The sequence below is a fragment of the Jaculus jaculus genome, chromosome 1 (genome assembly GCF_020740685.1).
Source record: "Jaculus jaculus isolate mJacJac1 chromosome 1, mJacJac1.mat.Y.cur, whole genome shotgun sequence".
Lineage (NCBI taxonomy): Eukaryota > Metazoa > Chordata > Mammalia > Rodentia > Dipodidae > Jaculus > Jaculus jaculus.
In genome coordinates, this window is record NC_059102.1 from 315,508,727 (window position 1) to 315,534,513 (window position 25,787).

The following is a 25,787-nucleotide window of genomic DNA, read 5'->3' on the forward strand; positions in this document are numbered from 1 at the left end:
ACTTGAGATGCTGAGATAGGAGGATTGCCTTGTGTTTGAGGCTAGCCTGAGACTACAGAGTGAATTCCAGATCAACCTGTGTATGATGGTTTGATTCAGGTGTCCTCCATAAACGTAGGTGTTCTGAATGCTAAGTTCATAGCTGATGGAGATTTGGGAATTAATACCCCCTGGAGGGAGTGTATCGTTGGGGGCAAGCTTATGGGTTGTTATCACCAATTTCCCCATGCCAGTGTTTGGCATACTCTCCTGTTGTTATTTTCTACCTTATGTTGGCCAGGGGGTGATGCCCACCCTCTGCTCATGGCATTGTTTTCCCCTGACATCACAGAGCTTCCCCTTGAGCCTATAAGCCAAAATAAACCTCTTTTTCCCAGAAGCTGCTCTTGGTTGGGTGATTTCTACCAGCAATGCGAACCTGACTGCAACACTGGGCTACACTGAAACACTACCACAAAAACAAAACAAAACACAACACCACGAGGGCCAGGGGCTGGGTTTGGTGGTGCACGCCTTTAATCACAGTACTTGGGTGGCTGATGTAAGAGGATTGCTGATTGAGGCCAGCCTGAGACTACATAGTGAATTCCAGGTCAGCCTGAGCTAGGGCTTGAAAAACAACAACAAAAAAGAGATGGCTCAGGGGGTGAGAGTGCTTTCTTCAGGCATGAGGACCTGAGAGGGCTTCGGACCACCTGAGTTTGATTCCTCAGGACCCATGTAAACAGACAGGTATGGTCACAAATGCCTATAACTCCAGTCCTATGAGAAACAGAAACCAGAGAATTGCTGGGGCTCGTGGAAAGAGCAGCTGTGTTCAGAAAGAGACTCCATCTCAAGGAAACATGTGGATGAGTAATAGAACAAACACGTCCGACGCTCTCCTCTGGCCTCTGCATGCTTGTGCATATACCTGCACATACACATGCATATACCACACACCACCTCATGGTACGCAGGTATATTTCTTATTGCTTGCTTGTGTGATGTGTGTGTGCATGTGGTGTGTGTGGTGTATGAATGCCCGCGTGCCCCTGTAACCGCCTATGTGCTCGCCTGTGCCGGCCAGAGCCAAATGTCTGGTGTTCCCCTCCATTGCTCTTCTGGCTGCTTGTTCTCATTTGAGCCAGAGTCTCTGACTCATACTGGAGCTTGCTGTGTGCTGTGGGTCTGGGTGACTCCCTGGCTTCTTTGCTCCCCTTTGCAGGACTGGGGTTACATGTGTGTGTGTTTGTGTGTGTGTGTGTGTGTCTACACTCGGCTCTTTTACACAGGATGTGGCGATTTGAATTCAGGTGGTTTCAGGTCACCTCAGGCCTTCATGCTAGCATAGGAAGAACACTGAACCACTGAGCCATCTCTCCAGCTTATATTTGGAAAAAAAAAGAAGGGCATAAAGTCTCATGTAGAGTGTGTAGGCATAGAGTAAGACATTGAAGAAAATATTCGTTACCAGAAAATTAACTCCTTTTTTTTTTTCTAGATAAGGAGATCAATGATGATTTACCTTCAACCTCCTATTTAAAAAAAAATTTTTTTTTTCAAGGTAAGGTCTCACTCTGGCTCAGGCTGACCTGGAATTGACTATGTAGTCTCAGGGTGACCTTGAGCTCACGTTGATCCTCCTACCTCTGCCTCCTGAGTGCTGGGATTAAAGGTGTGTGCCACCACACCCAGTTTTTAACTCTTTTTTTCAAATCATTATCCATATATTCCTTTTTAAAAAATAGTTTTTGTTTTTTTGAGGTAGGGTCTTGCTGTAGCCCAGGCTGGCCTGGAATTCTCTATGTAGTCTCAGGGTGGCCTCAAACACACAGCAATCCTCCTACCTCTGCCTCCTGAGTGCAGGGGTTAAAAGCATGTGTCACCATGCCTGGCCATATATTCTTTTTAATTAGAAACATTTTCAAAATGTCCTCACTTTGGTCCTCTGAGAGTTGAAACTTCTACTGAGTGTATGATTAACCCTCCAGAGGAGGCTGAAGCAAGGGGTTCAGAGGCAGGTTAGAATGTCAGATCTTTCACTTGCTATCTCCTTTCGTTCCTAACTTAGATTCTTAAACTAGCCAGATGATCTTGGGGGATCTGCTTAGGGAAATTGACAATGAGCTTCAAGGCATGGGTTGCTTGAGGATGGATGGTCGAGCACAAGACCAGAGACAGAGCTGGGTGTGAGCGCACAGGACAGAAGGAAAGGTAGGGTGCTCTGTTCTGTCCCCCAACACTCTCTCTTCCCTTCTCTCTAAATGGCTATTTCTAGACAATGTAAATGGCTGACTGATTAGAACTTCATGATTGTGGAGAGTTGAAATGTTACAGCTCCAAAGTTAAGTGACCCTTAATCCTTCCTGATAATTGACTCACTTCTGTGTCTGACTAAATGTCCTTATGTCTATTACATGAAACACTTTCAAATGTATTAACATAATAGACCAATCCAAAAGCTCCAAGTCTATCATCAGATAGCATATGAGACACTTCCTCACTTTATAATAACTTACCTACTTGATATTTCCATCAGTGTTTTTTAAAAAATATATCTTATTTATTTGAAAGACAGAGGAGAGAGAGAGAGAGAAAGAGAGAGAGAGAGAGAATGGGCACTCTAGGGCCTCTGGCCACTGCAAACAAACTCCAGATACATGTACCTCCTTGTACTTACTTGGCTATCGTGGGTCCTGGAGAGTCGAACCGGGATCCTTTGGCTTTGCAGGCAAATACCTTAACCATTAAACCATCTCTCCAACCCTTCCATCAGTGTCTTTGAAAAGTGCCCTGATTCATTATTTTGTTCTATTCTGTAAATATAAAGACTTCATGAGGCCAGGCGTGGTGGCACATGCTTTTAATCCCAGCACTGAGCAGGCAGAGGTAGGAGGATCTTGGTGAGTTTGAGGCCACCCTGAGACTGCATAGTGAATTCCATGTCAGCCTGGACTAGAGTGAGACCGTACCTCAAAAAATCAACAAACAAACAAACAAACATAAAAAGACTTCATGAAGTTGTTTCCTCTTTGGAATGTTTTGGGTAACTGAATCCATGTTCCTGGGCCATGGTCACTCATATGTGGCTCAGAAATAACCTATCTTTTCTTCCATTTGAGATGGTGAGACAGCTTAGGGGTGGCAGGATCCCCTGGAAATAAAAGTGAGGAAATATCTTTGATCCTGTAAGCGGTGGGGATCTGGCTCTCCCATTTTTTTTCTCTAAAGGAGTCCTTGTAGCCTGCACGTTGCTAAAGGCCAGGAACTAAGGGGAGCACTTAGTTCTTCCTTATCTCTTTTTTTTTTCCTGGAAGAGAAAATTGAGAAGGGAGATTATTCTCTTTCCTGGAAACCTTGCTGCACATGGCCACCTGAGATGGAAACTGGACTTACCAACTCCGCCCCCATCCAGTAAACTCCCACAAAAGACACCATTCAGACTCTCCAAGTGGACTTTCCTGTTTCCTGTAACTCCCTTCTGCCTTACAGCAGGAGCTCTATCTTCTTCTTCCTCTTCTTTTATCAAGTAGGAACTTTGTATGGATACACCATGTGTTGGTGCCATCATTTCACTCCTCCCTGCCCCCATTCCACTGAAGGCCCCCTCCTCAGTGGGGTTGCTGGTGTTCACCATGGGGTTGTGGATTATGAGTTGTGGGAGCAGCAGTCAGTCATTGGAGGGGGGGCACTGCCTCTAGATATTCCTTCCCACTGTGGCTCTTATAATCCTTCCTCCCCCTCTTCTGCAAAATTCCCTGAGGAACTCTATCTTCTTTCCTTCTTTTAAGCTCTACAAAAAAACCTGTCTAAACTTCACCCTCTATGACTTATGGTCTATAGTTGTCATTTGTTGAATTCATAAGGTAAAAACCCAGAGGCGACTGACTCAGTGCAAGTTATGTGCTACTTTGAGTGTCCAACAAACTAACTGCCCAGTTACCACCCCATCAAGAGCCCAGAAAGACTCCATTGCTCCCAAACATACCCCACATTTCTGTATCAGTGAGAGCTGTGTTTTGTGGTGACAAGTGCTTAGGCCATTGACCACCCATTCTTTACTCCTGTTTGCTCCTTCCTTCTGTCCTCTTTCTGAGACATCTATTGAGATGGCTGGGGAACTATTTCTCAAAACCTCCAGGACTGAACAAAGCACACCCAGTTTACTTCCTTTATTCTGACCTCCTATTTTACTCCACCCCTCTTCCTCAGTTCCTATTTATGGTTTGCTTTAAAATCTTCCCCAGTTAACTCTACTTTAACATGGCTCATTTGTTCCTAACATAACTTCTGTTCTGGTTCAAAGATTTGCTACCTCCCACACTGGAGCAAGCGCAAAGAAAATAGCAGGCATAAGATAAAGAGACATAAGGAAAAGTGGCTGGAGCCAGGCCAAACTCACAGTCTTGACAGCTTTATGGATTGACTGTGGCTGAAACATAACTTTAGGCAAGTCTGACCTTGAGTGTCACTAAGGTACGAGTAATGATATCTGCCTTGCCCAACTCGCGGGGCTCCGGGGTGATCTCAGATGTCAGAGGTCATACACTACTTCAGGTGTGGAATTGAACCAGTTTTCTTCAGCTGACCCTATGGGGAAGATGCTGGTTATAGGAGTTCAGGAGTCAAACAGAGAAGCCACTATTGTTCATTCCCACTCTGATAATTAGAAATGACCTCAATTACAAATATGCAATACCTGGGACAGAGGCTTGCTTGATGGGTTTCCAAAGTGAGCCAAGTTCATTGGGATTCAGTGAGTTCAAATGGGAAGTGAGCTCAACATTTTCTGACCACAAGGTACATTCTTTTGAGCCAAGTAATCTCCTTTGATAATATTCAGTGGGCAGGGGGATGTAAAAGTTCAAATGGTGAATTTATTATCAGGGAGGAAGAGCCAGAGGCGGGCATTGCTCTGCTAAGGTCGTGTGGATTAAATTTCTCAGACTTTCTGCTCTGAACGAAGTCTATCCACAGCTAGCTGGGCACTCCTATGTCTTGGCTCCTGAATTAATCAAAGTGACTTCTTGCTGGGAACCAAAGGCATATATTGTCTCTATCAGGGACCCTTAATATTTCTTGAGCATTGTCCGCTCTGAGAACCCAATAGAAGCTATGAATCTTTTCCCAACCCCCCGAAAAGCCTCTCCACCAGTACACATTACAAAAATTCCCCCGTTGCTATGGTGCTTTAGAGAGAGAGAGAGAGGAAAAAAAAAAAAACAAAAACCTTATGCAGCTTCCTGTTTTGGGGTTTCTATGCTGTTTTCTGGCACCTCTGCCTCGGTCTCACTGCTGCGCTCAGCGCTCCGGGGAAGCTTTGGGGAGAAGCATGCTGTCAAGATGGAAATGGTGCCTGGCTCGGGACCTACTGCTGCTGTTTGTGCTGGTGATTGATGCCCAAGGTACTGTCCACCAGCCGTCCCCTTGTGATCGTGCACTAACGCATGGCCGGATGGGGAAATGGCTGAACCCTGGAAGTAGGGGCTGATCTTCGGGCAGTGGGCACTTTCATCCTGGTAGCAGGCCCGTAGGAAGGGTGGGAAACATTCTTGGCGCTTGGAGAATTAAGCTCCATCTTTTCACAAGGAGATACCATAAAGGCAGACCCTGGGAAGACGGGAAGGAGGCCCTTCGCATTTCCCCCTCTGGCCGCTGGTCTGTGAAGTGACAGGAAAGCTGTTGAGTAAGGGAAGGTTCCACACTGAGTTGTCACACTGTACTGTTGACAGATTAATAAAATTTTTTTAAATTTATTTTTATTTTTTGTTTTTTCGAGGTAGGGTCTCAGTCTAGGCTGAGCTGACCTGGAATTCCCTGTTTCATCTCAGGCTGGCCTTGAACTCACAGTGATCCTCCTAACTGGGCCTCCTGAGTATTGCGATTAAGGGTGTGCATTACCACATCTGGCCTTTGATTTTTTTCTTTCTTTCTTTTCTTTTTGTGCAGATGTATTGTGTTTCCTAAGGCTTTCTTTCTTTGAGATCTTTACTATGCAAGGACTCAGCCTGGGCCAAAATAAAAGGTATTGTCATTATCCCAGAAATAGATCAAAATGCAGGACAGAAACTTGGAAAGGCTTTCTCCGTCTAGTCTCTGAATGAGGTCCTGAGAGCAAACTCAAGGTACCCAGTAACAAAAAACCAAAGTGCTGGTTTCTGTTCAAAGTTAGGATCCACTCCTCGGTCCTGGGCCTCCCATATGAGTTCTTATTATTATTATTATTTTTTTTTTCCAGTGAATGGGCATTAACTTTAAGCACTCTGGGCAAAAATGAATACAATGAATGAGGCATTTTCAAAGTTCGGGTGCACACCTTTCAGGGAGATGTACTGTTTGCAGGAGTGCTCATGGCTCACTTCTCTGGGGCTTCTCAGGGTAGCAAGCCTGCGTCTGGTTGGGTCTATGACTTTAAGTCTAAGCACTTGCTATCTTCAGGGTTTTTGTAAATGTGCAGACTCCAGGAGCCTCATTAGTCCATCTTTTGCGAAAGATAAAACTGCCAGAATGTGAAAATTTCTCTAGAAATATAAAAAGGACCCCAAATATTAGTTATTCTCTGACTTTTCCTTCTCCTTCATTTGGGTTATTTTTCCTCCCTTAATTGAAACATGTAGGTGACATGCTCTGATCGCTCTGTACCAAGAGCTGCCCTTCTCCCAGGTCCCCTGGCTTCCATCCCCCATCTATGACTTTGCCCCTATTCACCACATTGGGCTAAACTTAACTTTGCTGTGTATCTTGGAAGAAGGGTTCTCTCTTTCCTTGGGGCCCAAGTACACTTTTTTTTTTTAAATGAGAGAGAGAGCGAGAGAGAGAGAGAGAACTGGCACACCAGGGCATCCAGCCACTACAATCAAACTCCAAACGCCTGTGCCACCTTGTGCACAGGTGTGACCTTGCATGTTTGCATCACCTTGTGTATCTGGCTTATGTGGGACCTGGAGAGTTGAACATGGGTCTTTAGGCTTTACAAGCAAGCACCTTAACCACTAAGCCATCTTTCCAGCTCCACAATTCTTTTTTTTTTTTTTTTTTTTTTTGGTCTAGAACTGTTTACATTCTCCACTCTTCCTACCTCTTCTTGACTTCCACTTTCATGTGTGTTCCTCCTGGAAACTCTGGGTTCCCGCTCACAGCTTACCAGTTGGGTGTTTGATTCGCTTTCCTTGGGCTCCATGAGGAGAGGGACCATGTGCAGTGTTCTGCTTGTCACGTAGCACCGTGCCTGGAGCGCAGCTCATGCTCAACACGAGTATGGACTGAAAGAGTGCGCACTCCTCATCTGTAGCTTCCTCCTTCACGAGGCTTGCCTCCATGGAAGAGTTTGGGAAGCAGTCTTGGATCCCCCTTTTCACCTCTCCCCAGACTTGAGTTCCCTAGCTTCCTGGTTTGAAGGCAGTGAGTCCAAAAGCCCTCCGCTAGGCATTCTGCTGTCTCCCACAGCAGTCAGCCGGGTGTGGTGGAAATGGTATCCTGCCAGGATCCGGAGGAACTATTCTGTTTGGTTTCCATGTTGTAGGACTTTTCTATGAATCACAAAATTTTTCTCAGGTCAGCTTCCTCAGCCCTAAAATGGACACAATAATATGCATCACATTTTTTTTTTTTTGAGGAGCTGCTACTAAGACTGAATGAAATGAAAAAGTATGAAGTTGTTCTTATGACACACATGAGACAGAGGAGTCCAAACCCTAAAGCTCTTGCCAGAGTCCCAGATGTTAATGTTTGTTTACAGACACCTCTTTTAGACTTTCCACACATATATTCAAAATTTGACTCATCAATTTTGCTCTGACCATGCTGCTATTTGATATGACTTAAAATAACAGTCATCATTAATTTTGCTCACAGATGTGGAGATAAGGTGTACTCAGCACTTTTCACTCAGGGCCTCGCACAGCCTTACAGCAAGATCATGACGAGGCCCCTAGAGTCCTTTCAAAGGACTTTCATGCACAAGGCCAGTGCCTAGGCTGAGGAAGACTCAAAATAGCTATGTATCTGGTACCGCCAGACACATCGTGGGAGGAAGCCTCCCACTCAGGAGAAACTGATAAATGTTGCACGGTCCTGTCCATACTAGCTTTGCAAATCTCACTTCTGCATTCTGTTCATCAAGGCCGGGCTCAAGGGGAGGAGACATTAATAATGGCATTTTATATATATATATATATATTTTTTATAAAAGAGACTGGCCTCACACTTTTTTATTTTATTTTTATTATTAACAACTTCCATGATTGTAAACAATATCTCATGGTAATTCCCTCCCTCCCCCCACTTTCCCCTTTGAAACTCCATTCTCCATCATATCCCCTCCCCCTCTCAATCAGTCTCTCTTTTATTTTGATGTCATGATCTTTTCCTCCTATTATGATGATCTTATGCAGGTAGTGTCAGGCACTGTGAGGTCATGGATATCCAGGCCATTTTGTACGTGGAAGAGCACGTTGTAAGGAGTACTATCCTTCCTTTGGCTCTTACATTCTTTCCACCACCTCTTCCTCAATAGACCCTGAGCCTTGGAAGGTGTGATACAGATATTGCAGTACTGAGCACTCCTGTCACTTCTTTCCAGCACCATGATACCTTCTGAGTCATCCCAAGGTCACTGCAGTCTGAAAAGAGAAGGTTCTCTACCAAAAATGAGAGTAACATTAATATACATTACATATAGCATTAATATACAGTATAGTAGCATTAATATACAGTAATATAATGTATGAACATTAAGAGAAGTGCTTACTGGGCAGTTTGATGAGCATAGTATATACATTTAGCCAGACAGCAGTAGACGTTACACCCCTAGGGTTCATGACTACCCCTGTAGTAGGTTTTCAGTATCAGGGATGTATTCCCTCCCATAAAGTGGGCATCCACTCCAATTAGAGGGCAGTTGGTTTCCACCATGACAGATGTGCCACTGTTGCACCTGTTGGCTCATTTGGCCTAGCTGGCCAATTATAAGGCTTGTAGTGTCCACTGCTGAGTATCTCCACTGGCGATTTCTCTCTCTCCCATTGAACTGCATGCAGAATGGCTTCTTTCAGCTTTCTGTCAGCTGATCTACATGGAGGAGGTAATCAGCCCAGTTCCAGCAGGATTTTTCTGTGGCCTTGCAGCCCAAGTATATGGAGTCTTCAGTAATAGGGTCTTACCATCTGTTCCTGGTGGGAAACCAAGGGCCTCGGCAATGGCCTGTAATATTTTGGGGGCAACAGGGATCACCCTGGCCAACAACTCACTGGAAGGTATCCTATCCCTGGCACTGAAAATTTTCTAGTAACAATCTATGGCTCCTGAGTGTTCGGTTGCCCAAAAAAGCAGGTTTCCATATGATTTACTTATATCCTCCTAGATTTTGATTAACCTTCCCTCCACCTTTCCTTTCCTCAATCTCTTCCCCTGACCTCACTTGGGCTTTTTCACCCCCATTAATCTATTCTTCTACTTGCATATATACAATGCCATCTGTTGCAGTCCGGTTCGCATTGCTGTTAGAAATCACCCAACGAAGAGCAGCTTCTGGGAAAAAGAGATTTATTTTAGCTTACAGGCTCGAGGGGAAGCTCCACGATGGTAGGGGAAAACGATGGTATGAGCAGAGGGTGGACATCACTCCCTGGCCAACAGAAGATGGACCACAGCAACAGGAGAGTGTGCCAAACACTGGCATGGGGAAACTGGCTATAAAGCCCATAAGCCCGCCCCCAACAATACACCCCTTCCAGGAGGCATTAATTCCCAAATCTCCATCAGCTGGGAACCTAGCATTCAGAACACCTAAGTTTATGGGGGACACCTGAATCAAACCACCACACCATCCTATTAAGTACCCCCTCCCTACCTTTCTCTTCACTTTACATCTCCTTTCTAGTTTACTGGCAGTTACTACTGAGTTTTCTTCCTACTCACATGGAAGTCCAATCATCTGTAGCTAGGATCCACACATGAGAGAGAACATGCAACATTTGGCTTTCTGGGCCTGGGTTACCTCACTTAGTATAATCCTTTCCAGATTCATCCATTTTCTTGCAAATTTTGTACCTTCATTTTTCTTTACCACTGAGTAGAACTCCATTGTATAAATATACCATACCTTCATTATCCACTCATCAGTTGAGGGACATCTAGGCTGGTTCTATTTCCCACCTATTGTGAGTTGAGCAGCAATAAATATGGTTGAGCAAGTATCTCTAAGGAAATGAGACGAGTCCTTAGGATATATTCCTAGGAGTGCTATAGCTGGGTCATATGGTAGATCTACTTTTAGTTGTCTTAGGAACCTCCACACTGATTTACATAAGGGCTGGACCAGATTGCATTCCCACCAACAGTGTAGAAGGGTTCCTCTTTCTCTGCATCCTCACCAGCATTTATAGTCATTTGTTTTCATGATGGTAGCCAATCTGACAGGAGTGAGATGGAATCTCAATGTAGTTTTAATCTGCATTTCCCTGATGATTAGGGATGTAGAACATTTTTTTAGATGCTTGTATGCCATCTGTATTTCTTCTTTTGAGAACTCTCTATTTAGTTCTATAGCCCACTATTTTAACTGGGTTGTTTGATTTCTTATTGTTTATTTTTTTGAGATTTTTGTATATCATAAATATTAATCCTCTATCAGATATATAGCTGGCAAAGATTTTTTTCCCATTTTGTAGGTTGCCTCCTTGTTTAATTCACAGTGTCCTATGTCATACAAAATCTTTGTAATTTCATGAGGTCCCAGTGGTTCATCTGTGGTTTTACTGCCTGAGCAATTGGGGTTATATTCAGAAAGTCTTTGCCAAGACCAATATGTTGAAGGGTTTCCCCTACTTTTTCCTCTAGCAGTTTCGGAGTTTCAGGTCTGATGTTAAGGTCTTTAATCCACTTGGACTTAATTCTTGTGCATGGAGAGAGAGAAGGATCTAGTTTCATCCTTCTACAGATACATATCCAGTTTTCCCAGCACCATTTGCTGAAGAGGCTGTCTTTTCTTCAATGAGTATTTTTGTCCAATATCAGGTGGCTATAGCTACCTGGACTTACATCTGGGTCCTCTATTTTGTTCCACTGATCTACATGTCTGCTTTTGTACACTGCTCAGTTTAAGCCCATCATTTAAGAAGGAAAGGTGGGAGGCCCATCTTGAGGTATACATAGCTCAAAGTCATGGAGTACATGCTCAAAAGGTTCAAAAGGTTGAAGTGGTGAACAGAAATACTGCTTTACTGTGTTGGGCATGCACAGCCTGTATCATAATGTTTTAGCTAAACATCAAGAAAAGGACACTTCGAAGGTGCATTAACATAAGAATTTGCCCCTAATGGTGCTCGCCTCACCTAGCCAGCACATCCTATTGTGCACTCCCTTTGCATTTCTGTAGTTTCTCACACTAACAGGTATCAACAAGAGTGGAATTGTTTGATTGTTTTTATTTCCTGGGATTGAAAGTCCTTAAAGAAAGGGGTGTATTTTTTAAATTAATTAATTTATTTATTTGAGAGCGACAGAGAGAGAGAAAGGGAGAAAGAGAGAGAATGGGCACACCAGGGCTTCCAGCCACTGCAAACGAACTGCAGACGCATGCGCCCCTTTGTGCCTCTGGCTTACGTGGGTCCTGGGGAGTCTGAGCCTTGAACTGGGGTCCTTAGGCTTCACAGGCAAGCACTTAATCACTAAGCCACCCCTCCAGCCCAAGGAGCTATATTTTTATATGAATAGGAAATTGTATTCTTTCTTATATTTGTATTTTTACTTATTTATTTGAAAACAAGAGAGAGAAAATGGCAGAGAGAGGACAAGAGGGAGAGTATGGGTGTGCCAGGGCATCCAGCCACTGTAAATGAACTGCAAAGGAACTCGAGACGCATGCTCCACCTTGTGCATTTGGCTTACATGGGCCCTAGGGAATTAAACCTGAGTCTTTTGGTTTTGCAGGCAAACGCCGTAACTGCTAAGCCATCTCTTCAGCCTGGAAGGAGCTATTTTTATCGATCATATGTATGCAGAGTCTAGCACATAGTAAGGGCTTCCTATATAGTTATTAGAAGAGTGAATAAATGATTAAGTTGATGCATATATATATATGAAGATATGAATATATAGATGGATAGAGAGAAGAAATGAAGGAGACAGGGAAGGAGTAAATTGTGAGTCATTGTTTCACCCAAGCTGGAGATCTCAGAGTACCTGATTGACCCCAATAAACTCTTTCTTCCATTTCCCACAAGGGCTATATCAAACCTTCACCCTTATCTTCAAGTTATCTTACCTCTATCTGTCATGAAGAATGTGTCTCTTTGCTGAAGAATTGAAAGCTAGAGATCATTAGGCATGAAGCCCTTCAACTTTCTGTCTACCGATTCCAAACTAAGACAGTCCTCTATCCCAATCTTCCTGCAAGCCAAGATTGTGTCTTCAACTTTGTACTGAGCTCCTTCCTATGAGCCCAGTCACATTCCTCCTCCCCACACTGCTCATTCCACTGGCTTTTTTACTTGACTATCATAACTGAAAACATTCCCATCCTTAAATAAAACCCAAAACCCTCTTTACCTTCCATGTCCCTTCACATAATGCCCTATCAACCTTATTCCTACTCACACAAATATCTTGTGAGAATGGTGATTTTTGTTTCTTCATTTTACCTTCAGAGTCCATTGCAATATTGTCTACTAAACTCATCATGTTTCTCATCTCACAAAACAGCACCCTCTTTATTGTTACCCAAAACTCAAATGTGGGGTCTTGATATCTATTGCCTACTTACTTCCTAAAAGTGTTCATATAAGCTTTTTAAATATTTGATCTCATCAGAGAACTTCAGGGGAAAAGAGAGAGAGAGAATGAAAATTAGCGTGCCAGGACTTCTTGCCACTGCAAATGAATTCCAGATGTTTGCTCCATGCCAAGCTATAATTCTGCTTTTCGACACTTAATCTTAGCCAAAAGACTGAGAAGCAATTCTGCTTTTCTAACAGACAGGAAACATGGGTGGGCACAGGCAGAATCACTTCTACTCCTCATATAACATGCAAGTAAACACAGTTGCTTTATCCTAAGCATCCAGACACATACCAACTGTTTGTCCTGTTAAATTAAAACAAAATAAAACCTTTTAATGTGGCTTCACTTGCCTTTTAAAAGATGAAACTGCTGGAGAAGTACAGCAAGATTTTATCAGTTAACCACTTCCTTAATTCTTAGGGAGAAGCTAACGGCAACAATTAGGTTCTTTTTTAGAATCATCATGCACAGGTGGCTAAGAAGGGAGGGAGAGCACAACATTCTACAAACGCCCGCATCTCAGCGCTCTCTCATGCTGGCGTGATCTAACGGTAACTGCCCCTGTCATTAGACCATGGGCTGCCCCATCTCCTGAGCATATGTCAGAGACTTGTCAGAGAGTCTGTCAAGGATGATTTAGGCTCTTTCTGGGGTTGGTTGGAGGAATCTTTATCTCTCAAGGGACATTTGGCAATGCCCAGAGATACTTCTGTTCATTGCAAGGGGAAGTGATAGTGGCATCTGGTAGGCAAAGGCCAGGGCTGCTGCTAAGGATCCTTAGATGCACAGAACAAGTCCTCGCAATAAGTTATTTGGCCCAAAATATTAACAGTGCCAATATCTCCACTGACCTAGGCCACCTATTATTACTATGTCTATTAATTTACATGGAAACAGGAACAGCAGTAAATTATTAAAATAAAAGAGAGGGGAGGGAAATACCATGGTTTGTTGTCTATAAGTATAGAAGTCAGATATATATATATTAAAAAAAGAATGTCAGTAAGTGTGGAACATATATCTAAAAAGTAAAATCCTTATAAAAGCTGGGTGTGCTATTGCATGCTTGTAATCCCAGCATTTGGGAGGCTACAGAAGGGGATCAAGAGTTCAAGGTCATCCTGGCTATGTAGTGAGTTTAAGGCCATCCTGGGCTACATTAAACTGTCACAAAAACAAAAACAATTTTTCACAAAAAAATAAGGTGAAAACCTCCTATGCTATATGCTATAAGAGACCAGACCATCTGCATGCCTTGTTGAACTCAGAGCCTAGCTGCACCAGGCACACGTGGATGGGTAAGTTGCTTGGGCTACACTGATTCTGTGAGAGGTATTGTGTAATGGAATGGGTCCATCACAAGTGCCTTGGAAGCAAGTGCCTGTGTATGTCTGCATGCGACAGGGTAGGTGTGTAACAAATGTTTATTGAATGAATAGGTAGATGGATGATTGAAAGGATGAATGAAGACTGAAGAGATGGCACTTACCTGCAAAGCCTAAGGACCCATGTTTGACTCTCCAGATCCCATGTAAACCATACCCACAAAAGGTGAGGCAAGCACAAGGTCACACATGCCCACTAGGCGGCACAAGCATCTGGAGTTCAATTGAAGTGGCTGAGGCCCTGGTGCACCAATTCTCTCTCTCTCTAAAATTAAAAAATAAGAGAAAAAGAAAGGATGAATGAATCCTGAAATGAAGGGCACATGAATCTTGAAAGCCCAGGGGATATAAACATACTTATCTTTTAGTGACTGAAAAGCTTTTGGTAATAATAGACACCAACAGCCCCATTGCCACATGTTGGGACAGGGCTGGTAAGGGCAGCACAGAGGGCAGAGGGACAGTCTAGAGCACCGTTTCTTTTATTTCTTTGCTTACATGGCTGGCAGTGTCTCACACTGAAGCTACTATGACCCACGCACATATGTTCTACTGAGCTCAAACTCATTATCCCCCACTTCTAGCTCCTCTTAACCTGATTCCAAAATCCTCATAAGTATGCCACCACTCAACACAAATGTGACAGAGAGGGTGTTAGACTGGAAAGAGGCAGGGGTCTAATTATTTGTGTTAAAATATATTGAATAAAACCAATTAGGACATAAAGACATTATTAGGAGCCCTCCAGAAAAGACTATAGCTTCAGTTTTGTCACCTCAACGGTCATTCTACCTCTAAGCCAAACTTTTTAGGTAATACTTTATACAAATGGTCTCTACTTTCTTACTTTTTAAATTTTTTAAATTTTTGAGAGAGAGAGAGAGAGAGAAAGAGAGAAAGAGAGAGAGAGAGAGAGGGAGAATGAATATGAATGATGAATGGGCATGCCAGGGCCTCCAGCCACTACAAACAAACTCCAGACACATGCGCCCCCTTGTGCATCTGGCTAACATGGGTCCTGGGGAATCAAGCCTTGAACTGGGGTCCTTCGGCTTCACAGGCAAGTACTTAACCACTAAGCCATCTCTCCAGCCCTGCTTTCTTAATTTTTTTAAAAATTATTTATTTATTTATTTGAGAGCGACAGACACAGAGAGAAAGACAGATAGAGGGAGAGAGAGAGAGAATGGGCGCGCCAGGGCTTCCAGCCTCTGCAAACGAACTCCAGACACGTGCGCCCCCTTGTGCATCTGGCTAACGTGGGACCTGGGGAACCGAGCCTCGAACCGGGGTCCTTAGGCTTCACAGGCAAGCGCTTAACCGCTAAGCCATCTCTCCAGCTCCACTTTCTTAATTTTTAATAACTGGCTTGTAACAAGATTGTAAATGTATATAATATATGAACCATATTATGGGGAATTAAAAATATCTTAAATTTATTTGTTTTATTTTGAAGCAGGATTCACTATAGCCCAGGCTGGACTTGAACTCATCTATCTCAGCCTTTAGAGTGCTGGGATTAAATGCATGTGCAACTATGCCTGACTGATTTGGGGTTTTTGAGACAGGGTCTTGCTATATAGGTCAGATTGTCCTAGAGCTCACTGTGTGGCCCAGGCTGGCCTCAACCTCATGAATTCCCTGCAGTGCTGGAGTTACAGGCATATGCCACAACACCTGGTTGGATTATTATTATTTTAAATATTTTTATTTATTTATTTTCAAGCACACACACACACACACAAAGAGAGAGAGAGAGAGAGGGAAGAATGGGCATGCCAGGGACTCCAACTACTGCAAAAAACAAAACAAAACTCCAGATGCATGTGCCACTTTATGCATCTGGCCTTACATGGGTGCTAAGGAATTGAACCCAGGTCATTAGACTTTGCGTACAAGTACCTTAACTGCTGATCCATCTCTCCAGCCCTGGATTATCTTTTAACCAGAGTAAAACATGTTCAATAAAGTAACAATATCTTTACTGACGACTCCCAGTCCTCTCACCCCTTCCCTTTGGTGTTCTTTTTTTTTTTTTTTAATTTTTAATTTATTTATTTGAGAGTGACAGACACAGAGAGAAAGACAGATCGAGGGAGAGAGAGAATGGGCGCGCCAGGGCTTCCAGCCTCTGCAAACGAACTCCAGACGCGTGCGCCCCCTTGTGCATCTGGCTAACGTGGGACCTGGGGAACCGAGCCTTGAACCGGGGTCCTTAGGCTTCACAGGCAAGCGCTTAACCGCTAAGCCATCTCTCCAGCCCCTTTTGGTGTTCTTAAACATGGCAGACGTTCCTCCACCACGGGTTCTAGGCCCTACATGGATCATACATACGCTTGTCTTTGTCGCTCCTTCAGGTCTTTGCTCAGATGAGACCAATCCTTGCTCTTACAGATGACATCTACCTGCCACAACCCTATGAGTACTTGTGACTCTACTTCCTCTACTCCAGGCTTTCTCCTTTGTCATAGTAACTATCAATCCCGAAATGTTATGTAATGCACTTACTTTTTGTATTGATTTCTTGCTGTTAGCCCAAAGACGTTTGCTGTTTACTTCATTGCTGTGTCTGTTCTTAGTGCCTCACATGGTGCCTGACACGTGATCTCAATCAGTCACAGCTTTTAAACATCTGATTCACATTTGTAGCCATCTCCTCCCAAGAGATTTTCCTAGCATTTCCTCATTCCCTACCCTGCACCCATACCATCTTGTGTCTATTACAGTAACCAGATATTATATTGGGTTGATTTTTTTTTTTCGGCCTCAAATTCAATATAAAGTCAAGGATGACCTTGAACTTCGAATCCTCTTGACTCTATCTACTGAGTGCTGGGATTATAGACATGAGCCACCATAAGTAGTGCTGGGAATTGAACTCAGGGCTTCATACATAGTAGGCAAGCATTCAAATGTTTTCACATTTGGTATGTTAAATCTCTCTCCTTTTTTTTGAGATTGGGTCTTGCTGTAGCTCAGGCTGACCTGGAATTCACTGTGTAGTCTCAGGCTGGCCTTGAACTCACAACAATCCTCGTACCTCAGCCTCTTAAGTGCTGGGATTAAAGGCATGCACCACCACACCTGGCTAAATCTCTTATTATATAATTATGTAATATTCCTACTGCTGCCTCTAAGAACAAACAGGCTTATTTTTTTTCTTTTGTATTTGCAAGGGGAAAGAGAGAGGAGAGGGAGAGGAGAGAGAGAGAGAGAGAGAGAGAGAATATGAGCATGCTAGGGCCTCTAGCCACTGTAAATGAATTCCAGATGCATGTTCCATTTTGTGCATCTGGTTTTACATGGGTACTGAGCAATTGAACCTGGATTGTTAGGCTTTGCAGCCAAGTGCCTTAACTCCTGAGCCAGCTCTCCATCCTAATAGGCTTACTGAATGGAATTGAACAAACAGGAAACAAAGACACATAGAGAGAGAAGACTTGTCATCAATTGACTTGAAAAATCTTCTGGTTGAAGAAGAGAGAGAGAGAGGAGAAGGAGAGAGAAGGAGAGAGAGTTGAAAAAGCACCAGGGTCAGCTCGGTGTCCTTTTTCTTTATTGTCTGAAGGCAAGACTACATAGATTGATAGCCAGTACCTCCTGTACCCCTCGCTTGATTCTCAGGTTTCAGCTTTCACTGGATTCCTGACCAGGAGACAAAGACCTCAAAGACCATACTCACTGCCCCTATTTCACCAGCTCAGGTTAAAGCAGTCCTGGGCAGCCCGGCTTTCCCCGGGGAGGAGCTCACTCTGGCTTTCGTTGGCAGGTCCCTCAGCGCATGAGAAGAATGTGGTGTCAGGCAGCAACACGACTCTGCAAATCTTCAAGCGACAGCTCACTGACTGTGCTCATCTCACCTGGCTTTACACTACCAAACAGAAGATTCTAGAATGGGATGGGGTGAATACTAAATACTTCAACTCTACATTTAAGGACAGGGTCATGCTTGATTCTCAGACGCCGGCACTGCACATCTATAACGTCCGGAAAGAAGACAGCGGCCCATACTACTTGCGGGTGTTGAGAAACAGGACGGAGGAACAGGAGATGATCACCCTGCAGGTGATGGGTGAGTTCGGGGAGCCAAGGACAAATATCCATTCTAGGGACTGGGGCGGACAACTGAAAGTCGTGATGACACTCTCTGGGAGAAGGAGAGGAAAACTTTAAGACAAGCTTAATTTATTTTCCCTGAAGGGAGCTAGCAGACGCCCCCTCAAAAAACTAACAAGCAAAAACAGCAGCTTCCAGACTTTTAAAACCTCTTGTGAAGTGAATTAAGTGCAAGATTTGAAGATGATAAATTCCAAAATACATATAAGAGGGCTGGAGAGATTGCTTAGTGGTTAAGGTGCCTGCCTGCAAAGCCAAAGGACCCAGGTTTGGTTCCACCCAGGTAAGCTAGATGCACAAGGTGGCGCATGCATCTGGAGTTCCTTTACAGCGACTAGATGCCCTGGTGTGACCATTCTCTTTCTCTCTCCCTCTTTCTCTCTCTCTCAAATAAATAAAAATAAAATATAAAAGAGCTTAAAAATAAAAATCAAATACAGGAGAGATATAGGTAAGTGAGGGGAGATTTACTGTGGCTTCAGTCTGTGATTGGCTGGCTCCATCACCATGACACCGTGGTGAGGCCCAGCTTTGCGGAAGAAGGGTGCAGGGGAGCAGAAGTGCTCACCCCATGAGGTAGAGAGAGAGAGAACCCAGACCAAGATATGCTTTCTTTATATTTATTCCTTCATTTGCAAGCAGAGAAAGACAGAGAGAATGGGCACACCACAGCCTCCAGCTGCTGCAAATGAACTGCAGATGCATCCACCACTTTGTGTATCTGGCTTTATATGGATACTTGGGAATCAAACTTGGGTCATTAGGCTTTACAGGCAAATGTACAGGCCTCTGGGCCACCTCTCATGGTCCTAGTGAGGCGTGCTCACTTCTACCAACAAGGCCCCACTTACAGCTGTTTCCATTGTCTCCCAATAGCCCACTTAACTATAAATCCATCAGTGGATCAATCTATTCATGATATCAGAGCTCTTCTGACTCCCTTACTGTCCAGAAGTGCTTCCAACCAAAGTTTAACATGGGAGCCTTCGGGGGAAACACGAACAGAAAGGAGCAACCACCACAGACAGAAAATAGGAGACATTATTTCTTCTGTTTCCTTCATTCTGTTGTATAATCAATACAAACCAATCATAAACTTACTTTAGCTCTCTCTTTACACACACACACACACACACACACACACACACACACAAAGTGTTTGGAATGTGGTTGGAAAATAATATTTTAAAGATTCCTAATAAATTGAAATGATAAATGTTTGATGAGATAAAGATCCATTACCCAGATTTAATCATTACATATGTGCATGGAATGTACTCCATAAAGATGCATAATTACTAACTGTCACATTTTGAAACCCTTCTGCTCCCTTACTTGGAGGCTGGAGCACCTTGAAAAGAGGTCCCTTTGTCCAAATTAGATGAAGCTCTTTTGATGACAAGTCATCAATTCCCTGGGCCTTTATCAAAAAGGAACTTATTTTAAGAAACTATTTTCAGCAATTCAAACAGTAGAAGCATCAAGACTGAGAACCAGGGCCAATTCAGTGTCACCCGGGCTCAGGGGTCCGCAGATCCCTGCCATTCACATCACTTCTCCCTCAAAGCTTCGCCACTTGTACCTTGGAGTTTAAATTTGACTGATTTGTTCTTGGTACATGTATATTTTTCTGGCCTAAAATTTTAAGCCCCCCCCCAAAAAAAGCCAAATAAAATGCAAAAGTGTGACTCCTGAGGAGGCCTCAATGGGGTTGGGGTGGGAAGTTATTAAAGAAGAGAGCTATTATGTGGACAATAATATCCATTTTAAGGCATTATAAAGGCCAAAGTTAATAATTAGTTTTTTAAAAAGGAATGTTAGTATTGCATATATTTGAGATCTACCAGAGAGGTGGGCCCTGGTCTAAGAAGTCCTCTTCTCACTCATTTCTTCCAGGGCCTGAAAGTAGGAAGTAGGTCCTGGGAACAGGAGAGTCTCAGTGTTGTTCTCACAGATCATCTCTCTTTTTATTTATTTATTTATTTATTTTAATTTTTACTTATTTGAGAGCGACAGAGAGAAAGAGGCAGATAGAGAGAGAATGGGTGCGCCAGGGCCTCCAGCCACTGCAAACAAACTCCAGACGCGTGCGCCCCCTTGTGCATCTGGCTAACGTGGGTCCTGGGGAATCAAGCCTTGAACCGGGGTTCTTAGGCTTCACAGGCAAGCGCTTAACCACTAAGCCCTCTCTCCAGCCCCTCACAGATCATCTCTTGAAGACCAAAAACGAGTCAAGAAAGAAAACCTCGAGTAGAATTAATGCCAAAAGCTTGATATTTTCTAGTGTAACATATGGACTAATTGTGTGATATTTCATCCTTCCATGTATGCCTGTAGTAGTGAATTCAAGTTTACAACTGTAAGGAAAGTATAAGAGAAAAACAAAAGAAAACACCAGACTTGATTTTTACAGACAGACAGTTTATTGAGAGAAATAGTGAGGGCAGTAACCTTTTCATGGGATAGAGAGAGGCTGAAGCCCTGGGCCATGCTGGGGTGTAAATTTATAAGGAGGATCCTAAGAAAAACAGCCTGGATCAGCTGTTGGTCCAAGGAAGTAGATAAGGAACTGTAGTTATTTGTGTCTTTATTCACAATAAGCTTTTTTAGAAAAATTGTCTAGGGAGGATATCCCACCAGGGTTTTTGTTTCCTTAAGGTTTTTCGAGTTAAGGGAAGCTTATCAATCAGGAGTAGACAAGTCTGTTAAGGACGTCCTCATGTTTCTGAGGCTTCTTTATTATCTGCTGGTCTTAGGGATAGTTTTTAACTCTTTAGTTCCCTCTAGTTTTTTTGTTTGTTTATTTTTTTGTTTTTTGTTTTCCGAGGTAGGGTCTAGGTTCATCTGGAATTCACTATGTAGTCTCAGGGTGGCCTCGAACTCACGGCGATCTTCCTACCTCTGCTGGGATTAAAGGTGTGCGCCACCATGCCTGTCTAGTTCCCTCTAGTTTTCAGAGAAGGCTATTAATCCTTGAGTCTAGACTCTGGAAAGATAAAATAAGATTGGGGAGAACTGGGGAGGTTGGGGGCATCTAGGGGCGGACTGCGTGGGCCAGAATGGGGGTGATGACTTGTTTCCAACTACTTTCTGTTGGGAAGATCAGTAGATTTCTTGGGGTATCCCACATGGTCCAGTGGAGGTTGGATGTTCAGGGCTGATATTTAGTGGCCATGAGGAATTTAGTGACTCGTGAAGTGAAGGCATGTAGTTTGTCTTGAAGGAATTCAGTGAAGGATCTGAGTATGTAAGGACTAAAAAGGAGAATTAGCAGAATCCTAACAATGGGGCCCAATAAAGAGCTTAACTATGGAAATCATTATTCTAAATCTGACCAAAAGTTACTTTTATGGATTTTGTTTGGTTTTATCTATCTGTTGTTGAGTAATATTAGAATTATTCATAATGTTGAAGCAGCACATCCCAGGGAATTATTGATATCCAATATGATGTTTTAATAATAGGAAACCAATAGTAGCTTTATTTTGTAGTACTGACATTTGGAGTTCTTTTATTTCTTGGTTAATTTCTGTCAGAATTCATGTAGTGAGACTCATAGTCTTGCTGAAAACACAGGCCAATTTTGAGACTTCCTTTTGTATTACTGTCACAGGCCTGGAACAGGCAGAACAAAGGCTGATGTGATGGCTACCTGTTTGGATCTAATAAGATTAAATCATCCTCACAATTGGAGGGCTAGCTCCTGATACCGTCCAATGGAACAGATTCCAGAGAACTTGGCAGGAAGGGCTTGGTAGCCACATGTTTCTGAGGCTTCTTTATTATCTGCTGGTCTTAGGGATAATTATTGACTCTTTAGTTCCCTCTAGTTTTCAGAAAAGGATATTAAACCTTCAACAACCATTTCAATTGCTCATTAGACATTTATTTTATTAAAAGATGTATACTAGCCAGGCATGGTGGCACAAACCTTTAATCCCAGCACTCTGGAATGCTCAGGTAAGAGGTTCGCTGTGAGTTCAATGCTAGCCTGGGACTAGAGTGAGACTGTTCCTTGAAAACAAACAAATGGGTATTTACTCATACTGAAAACTTTTATTATGTGAATATAATATTTCATTCATAGACAACCAAATTAAAAATAATGGAACTGAATGAGAGAGAGTGCTAAATACAAATGACAAGGAATTTCTTCTAAAATAAGTTCTAGAAAGAAATTAAATTTGATTTATTGTTCCCTGTCTCATCAGGATAATAGAAAATAAAAAGACTTAAAATGCTTCATGTTAATCAAACATATTTTAATTATTTAAATTAAATTATTTTAAATTTTATTTTAACTATTTAAATTAAATAATTTAACTGTCACCTTCGTTCACTTACAAAATTAGTATATCTAACCAGCATTCAGGGGTCTGGAGCTTGAAGCTGTCACCCAAAGAAAAGACACAAAAGGCTCCCATTGTCCTCCCACCAAAGGAATGGACCTGGGGTGGGATAGACAGAGAAAGATAAGGTTTGACTTCCTGATGACTGAAAATAAACAAAGCATGAAATTCAACACAGCTGACAAAAACAAAATTGCCTACAGAGATGTGTTTTTTCCTAAAGACATCTCAAAGAAGGATATTAAAAATAAGAAATGATTTATACTTACTTAGGGACAATGTTTGTAACCCTGAGTTTTACTCTCATCCCTTAATCTTACACAATATATCTCATAAACTATCACACAGTTTCATGTTCCCTTGTTTTGTTTTGGGATTGCATACTGTTTTTTTGTTGTTGTTGTTGTTCCTATATGAGTTTGGTCTAAATACTTAATATACTCACTAACTTGATTTCATTCTGAAACTCCTTTCTGAGGTATAGTGAAGGATCTGACTTAACCTGAATAGAGGTCCCCAAGTGGGAAGGGAACCCTTCAGGATATTGGTGGCTGTATCTTGCCAGTATTAGCTGCCAACAGATGTAGGGACAAAGGACTCTGCCAGGTCTAGAATGGGGGGTAATCCTACACCTCCTTTTCTCTTCAAAATGGGCGATTTTTTTAAAAAATTTGATTTATTAGTTTTCTTTTCATCAAATACAGGCAGTTTGGTACCATTGTTTAGGCTCATCTATGATCTACCCCCTCCCATTAGACCCTCCTTGTTGATGTAAATGGGTCGTGCATTGTGGAGTTAGTCCCCAGTATTTTTAAGACCCAATTTTTCTTGGCCCAGAATTAAATAACAACCTAAGGGCCATCCTCCCCCCGCCCCCACCAGAGCACCAATGAGCCTGTCTTAGTTAAACTTAGGCGTGTTTTAGTCTGTCTTCTGGCTTTCTATCAACTACAAGACGATCAAAGGAACGAGAGGGGCAGAGCTCCCCTTCCCCGATTTAGCCGAACTCCTAAGTAAATCAATATTCCTTTAGGAGTTTTTGTGTCCTAAGTTCTTTTAAAATAAGGGAAACAAAGGCAGCTATGGACCTAAGTGCTCTGTGCTGGTGGTGCAAGGGGCTACCTGAGGTCCCTCCCTGCAGCTGACCTCTAGAAGTCTTGAGGGGCACCGTGGCCCCAAGGGGCCAGCAGTGGACCCTTGTTAGAGAAAGAACTCAAAGCTCCCAGGCACTTGGGAAGCCGAATCAGAGCCCAGTGGATCTCCTAGGCAGCTGTCTGGCTCCCAGGTGACCATCACCCCGTTTTGTTCCTGATGGCTCCCGGTCTTGGATCCAGCCTGGGGTCACTACCAAGGGGCAGCTGCTGTTCCTCTGAAGATCAAGGTTGCTCACTGGCTCCACCAGCGCGATTGCCTCACAAGTACCTAACCTCACTGTCTGACAACCATACTCCTTTGCAGATCCTGTACCCAAGCCTCTCATAAAAATCGAGAAGACAGAAATGTGGGATGACGCCTGTTTTCTGAAGTTATCGTGTGTGATAGAAAGCCAGACTGTCTACTACACTTGGTATGGGGACTCGGGGCCCTTTCCCGAGGAGCTGGAGAGAGGTGTGCTTGAAGTCACCGTCAATCCACAGAACCAATCCAGGTTTTACACGTGCCAAGTCAGCAATCTTGTTAGCAGCCGGAATGACACCGTTTACTTCACCCCACCTTGTGCCCTGGGTAAGACATACCTCCCACGGAGCTGAGGTGGACACAGAGAGACTGGTTTCTTAATTAATTATTTATTTGTTCATTTATCTTTTTGAATGAATAAAGGTTTGGGGCTGCCATTCAGCCTTCCCATAGAATGTTAGTGGAGATTCTCAAAGGTAGATCTTTGAGCCTGGAGAGACCCAGGTTCTCCTCCCAGCCAGGTTACCTCGTCTGCCCTAAAAGCTGAGGCCTGAGCAACTACCTATAGGACAATCTGAGTTACCAGAGTGGTTAGGGAGAAAATGGGGAAAATGGGAGAGCAGTCCAGGCATGGTTGGGCATGAGCCTAGAGGGGTTTCTGGTGGAAGGCCTAAAGAGGCAAGGGCAGAGGAAAAAGGGGATGAGTGTGAGACACGCTGGTGAACAGGAGTGTGAGCCTAATCATCAGGTAGGACCCTACTGTGTTCACGCTCCTTGGTAAAGGCAGGAAGGCAAACTCTAGGCTTGACGTTGTGGATTCCTCTGTTACCTCGGAGGGCCCACTGCCTGATTACTCCTGCTTTAACTCCCGGCCACTGAAACCTTAGATTTTTAAAGTCAGTCATTTTGGGAGTCAGGCCTTATATAGTTACTGTATTCATTATTTTTCTTGCTGCTATGACAAAATATGTGCCAAATGCAGCATAAGGAAAGAAAGGTTTCTTCAGGCTCATCACCGAGAGGAAGGTAGGCAGCAGGAACGTGGGCTAACTGCTTCCACTGGCGGTGCAGCCAGGGGGCAGAAAGGGGTAAGCCGCATGCTCGGTGGGTCTTCTCCCATCCCCCCTTTTATTCTGTTGGAGATCCCAACCTATGGGATGCTGCTGCTCACATTGAGGGTGAGTCTCCCCACCTCTGTTCAGCCTCTCTGGAAACATCCTCACAGACACTCTCAGAGTGATTCCGATGTGATTTCCAGTCTGGTCAAGTCAACATGAAGCTTAATCATCCTACCACTTAGTAGCTAAACAAGGTGCTTAACTTTTCCAAGTCACGGTCCCCCACACATAAGACAAAATAATAGTGCTTCTCTCGTGACAAGGAATAAGTCAGATGACAATCTAATATTGAGCCTGACAAATCCTCAGTTAGTGGCAGCTAACTCTGGAGAGGGACTTGGAGAACCCTTTCATGATGTGGGTCACCATCTGCAGAACTCTGGCACTGTATCCACGACAACCCTGAGCCATCATGTATGCATTTTTCCAGAGTTACCCATATCTTTGGTGCCAGTGTTCATGTGTGATTTTCTCCTTCAAAAGGATTACTCTTTTTTTCTTTTTATTATTATTAGTTTTATTAACAACTTCCATGCTTGTAAACAATATCCCATGGTAATGCCCTCTCTTCCCCCACTTTCCCCTTTGAAACTCCATTCTCCATCATATCCCCTCCCTATCTCAATCAGTCTCTTTTTTGTTTTGATGTCATGACCTTT

At 43.3% G+C, this 25,787-nt stretch overlaps 1 protein-coding gene across 1 annotated transcript in view; it reads left to right on the plus strand.

Moving 5' to 3' along the window:
• Positions 1-5,250: 5,250 nt before the first annotated feature.
• Positions 5,251-25,787, plus strand: part of Cd48 (CD48 molecule) — a 29,017-nt gene continuing 8,480 nt past the window's right edge. Inside the window, exons 1-3 of the mRNA XM_012951847.2 lie at positions 5,251-5,387; positions 17,917-18,219; positions 24,071-24,337. Of these exons, the coding sequence (XP_012807301.2) occupies positions 5,315-5,387; positions 17,917-18,219; positions 24,071-24,337 (643 nt within the window). The 5' untranslated portion in view covers positions 5,251-5,314. The remainder of the gene's footprint in view (positions 5,388-17,916; positions 18,220-24,070; positions 24,338-25,787) is intronic.